Genomic DNA, 8,348 nt, shown 5'->3' with positions numbered 1-8,348 from the left:
CTGAGATAGGGAGATAAGTTCTGATGGCTGTGATTACACATGCATATGTCCCCTGATTTGCCAAAACGGCAGCTGAGGAGGCATCACTTCCATGTATGGAGTTTGTGCACCATTTGTGTTTGTACCTAGGGGCAAGACAGGTTAATAAGGCCAAGAAGAAGGAGGGGAGGACGTGGGAGTGGGTAATAACCGGGGAGCATCAACCTGGGGGGAAAAGGAGGAGGTTTGAGGATGGAGGGTGTTCCCTCTTGCTTCTGCCTATGTGTCAAGTGGCAGGAGAAATTTTGAAAGCTGTGAGGAGGAGCTAGTGACCGGGCTTTGGGGTGTTTTGTACCCCACCCTCCCCACTTGTAGGAAAACCTCTTTACATTCAGAAGTAATTGAATTGGAAGGAGGAAGACTGACCTGGGAATAGGAGGAAAGCAATTCTCCCGCGGCTCCATCTCCTGTCTCTTATCACTGGCCTCCTGACTCTCTTCCAAACCAAGCTCGGCTGCATCAAGGTGGCAGCAGAAACACCCCACACAATTGCCAGCCATTGGGAATCTGCTTAAGCCACCCTGTGCATCCCAAGCTGCCCTATTATCCAGCCACCATCCCTGACCATTGGGACCACTTCTGATGGCTGTGGCCTCTGCTGCCCCAGGGAGCATCTTCCGTAAGCAGCTCCTTTTCTGTCTCCTGGTGAGTAACAACCAAAGGATCAAGGAATTCATGCATGTTACTACGCGCTTCCTCCCTCTAGTTTGGGCTTGAAAGGGAGCAGGGGTGGCAGTGGAAGGCCCAGAAGATAGACTGAGAAAACAAAAACAGATCTGAGAAAAACCCAAGCAAGAGCTGAGATACATGTGACCCGGGATAGCAGGTGTTTTGTTTATTCTTCGCATGCCCACTGCCAGCATGTTGAAGTTTTTCAAGGGAATCCCTGTTCAATCTTGCTGTGGTGTTTTCCTAAGGAACATTGGAGTGAATTCATTCCTTGGGCATTTGTCCCAGAAGGTTCTGAGGTTTCCTCTCACTACCAGTCATTAAATGCGCTGTAGTTGTTTGTCACGCTTAGTTCCACTGAGCTGCAAGAGGAGGAGAAGGAAGTCTGGGTGGGGATGTGTATTATCCAGGACTTTCATTTTACCCACCCGAAGCTAAGAGAAGTGCAGAACTCCCAGTTCAAGCAAGGGGTTTAACTTGAGAAAAACAATAAAGAAAAATGTGACAGCCATTGAAAACAATCCATGACCTTGGCTTCCACTTGGGTTTTCATAGCTTCATAAGTGTGTACTCAGGTGCTATTTTTCTTTGGCGGGGATGAGGGAGAGGAGACTTGTCCCATATCTCTATCTGGCATTTCTGAGCTGTGCATTTTCTTTCTTTCTCTCTCTCTCCATTTTAGTTTCAGAATTTAAAGATTTTACTGTATGGGGATAAACATTTTCTCCATATAAATATATGATGCAGGGTTGATGGTCAGATTCTCATTCTGTAACTGCCTGGGGGAGACAATAACAACAACGTCAGAGACCACCTTGAGTTAGCAGTAGGTAAAATGTGGTGAAAGATTTTTGAGGGACTCGTCCAGTTTTCTTTTGCTTCTGGTCTCTTCTGTGTCCAGTATCCTTTGGATCATCCCTTGCCCATCCATCCCTAACCCCCATAATAATTAAAAGGTGTCTGACCCCAGCTCCCTGTAAATCATTAAGCTGTTAATTTAAGTTGAAGACTGGAGTAGTACTTCCGGTGACCTCCACTGGCTTTGCCTACAGAGGCAGAAGCAAACAAGTGGGGATCGTAGGGCAGGTAGGAAAGAAGATGGTTGTGGGAGTAGGGATGTGGCTATATCCTATGAGAATAATGTATGTGTATATATAGGCTAGACATGTGTATACATACAAACACGTGCATATACAGATACAGACGTGTGCACACACACACACACACACACATATATATATATTTTGTCAATTACAAAATAGTCTTTCTACATCATATATTGAGATCGTTACTAATAGAATTCTTTATGTTCTGAAAGTTCTTGAGATATAAATGTAGTTTATTCCTTGGCATTAGGGATGAGTATATTAAAAAGTCAAATAAATAAGAATGTCTTATGTTTAAATACCTACCTTGTGCTAGACACTGAGTTTGTAACAGAGAACAAGGCAGGTGTGTTTTTTCCCCTTAAGTAACTTGCAAGCTCTTGGAAGAGAGGCCTGGAAACAGAAAGATCATTAGGTGACTATATGATCAGCCTGCTGCTACATTCCAGGAAGGAAAATGTGTGGAGTTGTAAAAACATTACAGGGAAGCTAAAAAAATAATAATAATATAATTAATTCATTAATTAAACTGAGTACAAATGTAACTTTTTAAATTCCAGTGTTTGGTATTATTTGCCTAACAGTGTTTTTGTAAAACTACAAACTATTTAAATAGGCTGATGCAGTATATCCAAGTATGGATAATAATGCCCTCTTTCGCTCCCAAATAATAGGTCCCATAACTAGAAATATGTCCTCAGAAAAAAATCATAATAAAATTGACCTGTTCCTGGGAAATCTAGCCCTGCTATATCTTGTATTTAAACAATCAAAAAGCAGTCATAGTGGTAAACAGGAGAGAAGGCAAATAAATACAGAATGTGAAGAGAAAGAAGCAAACTGTATTTTGAACCTGACAATACTTTTAAACTAGTAACTTTTTCCCCCAAGTGGTCTGTCTTTTTTCCTTTGACTATCTAGCTGTTTAAAACAATAGTTGTGTCTTGAATTTAATTACAGATCTTTACCCTGTTGAAGGCTACTCTCTATATTTTGAATTATATTTCTTTTTAGACTAGTTTTTTGGTTTGAGAACATTTAAACTTTGATGTTTATGCCAAGCCAGTCCCAGGAGCCACCTGAGATGAGTGAATATTTGTGGGTGGTGTTCTTTACAAGGTTAAAAAAAATCCTCCAATGGTTTCTAGCCTTAATCAACTACAATCTCGAATTGTGTGGGGTTGTGGAAATAATTTGTGTATAAATATTGGATCATTAAATTCTCAAGTTAAGTGCTTTCTTCACGCTAAGAAGTCACAGTAACATTTATAATTGGTCTTAGAGATGATAACCTTTATATAAAATCAATGGTTTGTAAGCCATTTCTTACAAATGACACAATATGATTTGGGTTCTAAGAACTCCTATTCACTCTAATTTTTCATTGATACTGAATGACTATGGTGCCCCTAAAGCCATTTCCTTTGCTCTTCCCTTTTAAAATGAATATGAAAAATGCTGAAGGACTAGAAGATAAATTTGTTTCTGAAGTTGACACGATTTTTATCAATAAGATGAAACTGTAACGTGAAAGTTTGTGATCAAATATAATTCCTGATTTTTTTTTCCTTTTTTCTTTTTTGAGGTTTTAATATTATCTTGTGATGCTTGTCAGAAAATTTCTCTTCAAGTTCCTTCTCATCTTCAGGCTGAAACACTTGTAGGCAAAGGTGAGAAACAGTATTAAAACAGTATTATAGTTTTCACTGCTATATCGAGCTTCAGGGTGCTCTAGTAAACTTTGGGATAAAGCCATGTAGTAGCTACTTGGCATTAAAATTCGACCTAAAATGAAAGATGGACTACTCTGTTTTGGTAGTGGTTAGAAACAATTAAAGTACCAAGTTAGTTGTATACTTTTCTTGCCAGAGAGTTAGCAAACATCAAAGCTCTAAATTGGCTTAGTTCAAATGAATAAAGGCACCAAAACCAGAAGCATATCTTAATCCGTATCAGCTAATCTGCTGCCAAAATTCCAAAGCCAGTTGTTCTTTAATTGATTAGATATAAAACAAATGTGTCAAATTTAAATGCCCCCACATCATATTTGTGCTTAAGGTTGATTATAATGAACAAATATTCACCAAGAATTTGTGATCTATGACACAGAATAGCTTGTGAAAGTCAAAATTGCAACAAATCTTACTCTCAGAGCCGTCCCTAAAACGTAGGTTGGTTGGTCCGAGTCCAAGGCTCACATTCCTTCCATCAAGGTTTTTCATTGGCCTTAAGTTTACGTCTTCAGTACAGCAGTGGTATCCTTTCCAAGACAGACATCGTTTGCCCAGTGCTTTGAAGTTTTAAATTAATCCACTGCCTTATACCTTCTAAAAACACTTAGAAAGATAAACAATCTATATTTTATAGACATATAGCAAATATGCTAAATATGTTAAATATGAATCTGTAAAGGAAATATTTTGATAACAACCACAATATATACTAAGTATTACTTAAGTATAGACTAGTTTTCTTACTTTTTGCAAGACAGTTTTAACTACCAAAGATTATTGCAAACAAGCTCCAAATTTACTGATATCATACAGTTATACTACATATAAAATGATAAATTTGTGTATATATATATATCTGTTATATATATATACACAAATTTATATATATGTGTATATGTATACACACACACACACACACACACATATATATATATATGTACAAACCCATAAATAAGAGTTCAAGTGGAAACAGTAAATCCAGGGACACTAAGAAAATATTTTATATCTATTCACAAATTAATTTATGATGAAAATACTAGAAACCATGACTCCATTTATTTAATTATTTAATTTCCATGGCCCCTAAATTTTATAATAGTAGGTACTCAATAAATTCCAAGGGTAACCTCCCTCTTGCTGCTTCTCAAGCACTCACAGTTGCCAGTCCTGTAAAACTTGTTCTATTCCTGTTTTATTTTACAAATTACTGTGAATTTCTTCCCTGCAGTGAATCCAAAAGAATGCTTCCAGTCAGCCAGCCTAATTCTGTCAAGTGATCCCGACTTCAGAATTCTAGAAGATGGCTCCATCTACACAACACATGACCTCATTTTGTCTTCTGCAAGGAAAAGCTTTTACATTTCTCTTTCAGATGACCAGAGACAGGAACAGAAAGAGATAGAAATTGTACTGGATGTGAGAGGAAAGAAGGTATATAGGTCAAGACTTAAGTGTAATACTCTGCTTTATGAGAACTCTTCATTTCATAGATTTCCTTCCACGTTAAAATCATTGTTCCTGAATGCTCGCTTGTTTGTTTATTCTACTTCCAATTAACTTATGTAAAGACTAGACAGTTTTAAGGCGTGGGAGAGCTATTTGCAAAATGGTGTAAGAATGAACAGCTCTGGGGCCGGGGAGCAAACTCAGAATATCATAGGTTTCAGATAGTGGTTTGAGGTGTGGCTAAAAGCACAACCAACCTGAAGAACAGGCAAGGGTGGGTCTAAAACTCAGTGGAAATGGATTCAGGTTGGAGGTGTGGCACTCTACCCTGAGTGGCTTTCTCCCAAGTGACTATGGGTTTCAGTCTCTTTAAAGAGATTCTCTAAAGCTTACTCCCAATTTAATAGACAATTCCACCGGTCAGTTTCCTCAGAGAATGAAGTATAGCCAGTCCACAAGATTGGTTTGAATGTTCTGGCTCTAGGCTCATTTTCCTGATGTGAGTAATAGTGATCAAAGAGTGGGAAGGGAGAGGTTACTGAAATTCACATAGGTCTCACTTTAACCAAATTCTGCCCAATGAATCGGTTTTATGAAATAATTTATTAATAAGTGATTTGATTTATGGGAGACCCCCCTCTAGTTAAATTCCTTTGGATTATAAGAATTCTTCACCAAATTTAGAATATGCTTACATATTAATATGCATTACATATATTACAAATTTAGGAAAAGGCTTGTAAAACATTATTTCTTATTAGAGAGTTTTCACATTACATAAAATAAAATATACTTGAACAAATGCTGACCTCTGTCTCTGTATAGTTATACAAATGCTTCGCACCATAGTTAGTATTTTAAAAAATGTCGGTTGTACCACTCCTAACGGAATAAAACTAATTTTTAGCTTTTGTTAACAGATTACCTATTTTTAGGGGGTATATACTCCTCAAGATGTCATCTTTCATCCATGCCTTACAAAGTTCTGGTTGATTAACTCATTAAATCAGGTGAAACTGGTTCTTAAGCGTGTGTATGAATCTTAGTAATACAAAACAGAAATGGTGAGGGTATTACCTGTGATCTTGTTATGTACAACTCTTACTTATTTTCCTCATGTTAATGTACATGTGAAAATCACAGTTCCTGATGACAGGCAGTATTGTATTTCTTCATGTCTCATCACACGCAGGTTCCCAAGAAGAGACACACAAAAGACCCAGTTCTCAAGCGCAGCAAGAGGCGATGGGCCCCTATTCCCTGTTCACTGATGGAGAACTCCTTAGGTCCATTTCCACAACATGTTCAGCAGGTACATTTTACCTCGTTTGACTTTGTAGAGTGGAGGCTTTTTGCTTGTTTATTTTTAAAATTTTGCTTGTTTATTTTAAAATTCAATCCATTTGAATTGAATCAAGACTTTAAGATGTTTGTACTAATAAGGATCATCTATTCACCAGAACTAGAAAAGAATCAGTGTGTTTTGTCACTTTCCTCCAGAAATCATATTTAACATTCAGCGACAAGTTTCAGATACTGAGTTGTTGATGCTCTTGGGTCTATATCCAGATTCTCCTGAATAGTCTACCAGAATTTAGCATTCTTGGACAGAGGACATGCCTAGCAGATTTTGCATAATTCAACTGTCCCTTTCATTAATACTTATCCAGGGTGCCTAGCTGGCTCAGTGGGTAGGATATGCGACTCTTGATCTTTGGGTTGTGAGTTCAAGACCCACGTTGTGTGTAGAGATTACTTAAAAATAAAGTCTTTAAATAAATAAATAAATAAATAAATAAATAAATAAATAAATAAATAAAGTTATCCACACAGAAAAGACCAGTATTTTTGTTGATCAAAAAGGTGACATCACTGTCAGATAGCTGGAGTGTAAAAGTAGGTCAGGTTTGAAATTATGAATTAATTGTGGGAGGAAAGTTGCATTATTTCTATTTTTTTTAATCAGAAATGTTTCCATTCCAAATAACTCAACACACTGAAATTGTTCCTATACTTTATATACTAATAATAATTAAGTGAATAGGAATTGTAAAGGTATAGCTCCAAGATTTCCCATAAATATGCAGATCACTCAAAAGAATTTGGGATCCAATAGATGATTGAGTTTGTGGCTTTGCACGTTGCAGAAGATGAATAAGAATTTAGAAAAATATGGGAGATGATGAGAAAATAAGTAAGGGAAAGAAAGAGTAGGCGAATAGGAAAGAGAGGAAGTGCTAAAAATGGAAACATCACCACATATTAGGTTGAAGATGTTTATCATCGCATATTTGTTCTTTTCCTAAATTGTCACTTATTGTTACAGGTCCAATCTGATGCTGCACAGAACTACACCATCTTTTACTCCATAAGTGGACCAGGCGTGGACAAAGAGCCCTTCAATTTGTTCTACATAGATAAGGACACAGGAGATATCTTTTGTACGCGAAGCATAGACCGTGAGCAATATGAACAGTTTCCGGTAAGATTATTGGATTGTTTATTCAGAATTACCTTTCAAATAACTGTATTAATATTTTCAATGCTGCTTATTTGCATGTTAGAAGAATCAATTATTTGACTTAATATTTAAATATTATCAATATATAACATAAACTTCAAATTTCTATTAGTACCATTGATAAAGAAAGATAATGGATATCATAAGAGAAGAAAGGGGAGAAAATGTAATGATGAGCCATCCTGGGTGGCTCAGGATGTTAAGTGTTAGACTTTTGATTTCTGCTCAGGTCATGATCTCACAGTGAGTTTGAGCGTGGAGCCTGTTTGAGATTCTCTCTCTCTCCCTCTCTCTGCCCCGCCCCTTCTTGCTCACGCTTTCTCTCTCTCTCTCTCTCTCTCTCTCTCTCTCTCTCTGTCTCTCTTTCTCTAAATAAATAAATAAACTTAAAAATTTTTAATGTAATGACAGAATTTTATTTATTTTTTTTTTAATTTTTTTTAACGTTTATTTATTTTTGAGACAGAGAGAGACAGAGCATGAACGGGGGAGGGGCAGAGAGAGAGGGAGACACAGAATCGGAAGCAGGCTCCAGGCTCTGAGCCATCAGCCCAGAGCCCAACGCGGGGCTTGAACTCATGGACCGCGAGATCGTGACCTGAGCTGAAGTCGGAGGGTTAACCGACTGAGCCACCCAGGCGCCCCGTAATGACAGAATTTTAAATGAAAGGCTTTGATCTATAGAATCTTGGGACAATAGTAAATTCTGTTGAGTTTGAATTTCCCTATAATAGCATCGTTCAACTAGTCTCAACCCGACTGTACATTATAAATCACATGAGAACTTTCTAAACACTACTGATGCTCAGGTCATTTCCCAGAAATTCTGATTTA

At 37.3% G+C, this 8,348-nt stretch overlaps 1 protein-coding gene across 2 annotated transcripts in view; it reads left to right on the top strand.

Annotated features, from left to right (window-relative positions):
- The first annotated feature begins 240 nt into the window (after positions 1–240).
- The window catches only part of DSC1 (desmocollin 1), a 30,502-nt gene continuing 22,394 nt past the window's right edge, over positions 241–8,348 (top strand). For both annotated transcript variants that reach the window (XM_025931199.2, XM_086682678.1), the window contains exons 1-5: positions 241–684; positions 3,400–3,484; positions 4,776–4,978; positions 6,186–6,305; positions 7,320–7,475. In XM_025931199.2, the coding sequence (XP_025786984.2) occupies positions 622–684; positions 3,400–3,484; positions 4,776–4,978; positions 6,186–6,305; positions 7,320–7,475 (627 nt within the window). In that variant the 5' untranslated portion in view covers positions 241–621. The remainder of the gene's footprint in view (positions 685–3,399; positions 3,485–4,775; positions 4,979–6,185; positions 6,306–7,319; positions 7,476–8,348) is intronic.

Source organism: Puma concolor, chromosome D3 (assembly GCF_028749965.1).
Source record: "Puma concolor isolate L17-30 chromosome D3, mPumCon1.1.hap2, whole genome shotgun sequence".
NCBI lineage: Eukaryota > Metazoa > Chordata > Mammalia > Carnivora > Felidae > Puma > Puma concolor.
The sequence above is the reverse complement of the archived record's forward strand: the minus strand, read 5'-3'. Positions and strand labels throughout refer to the sequence as shown.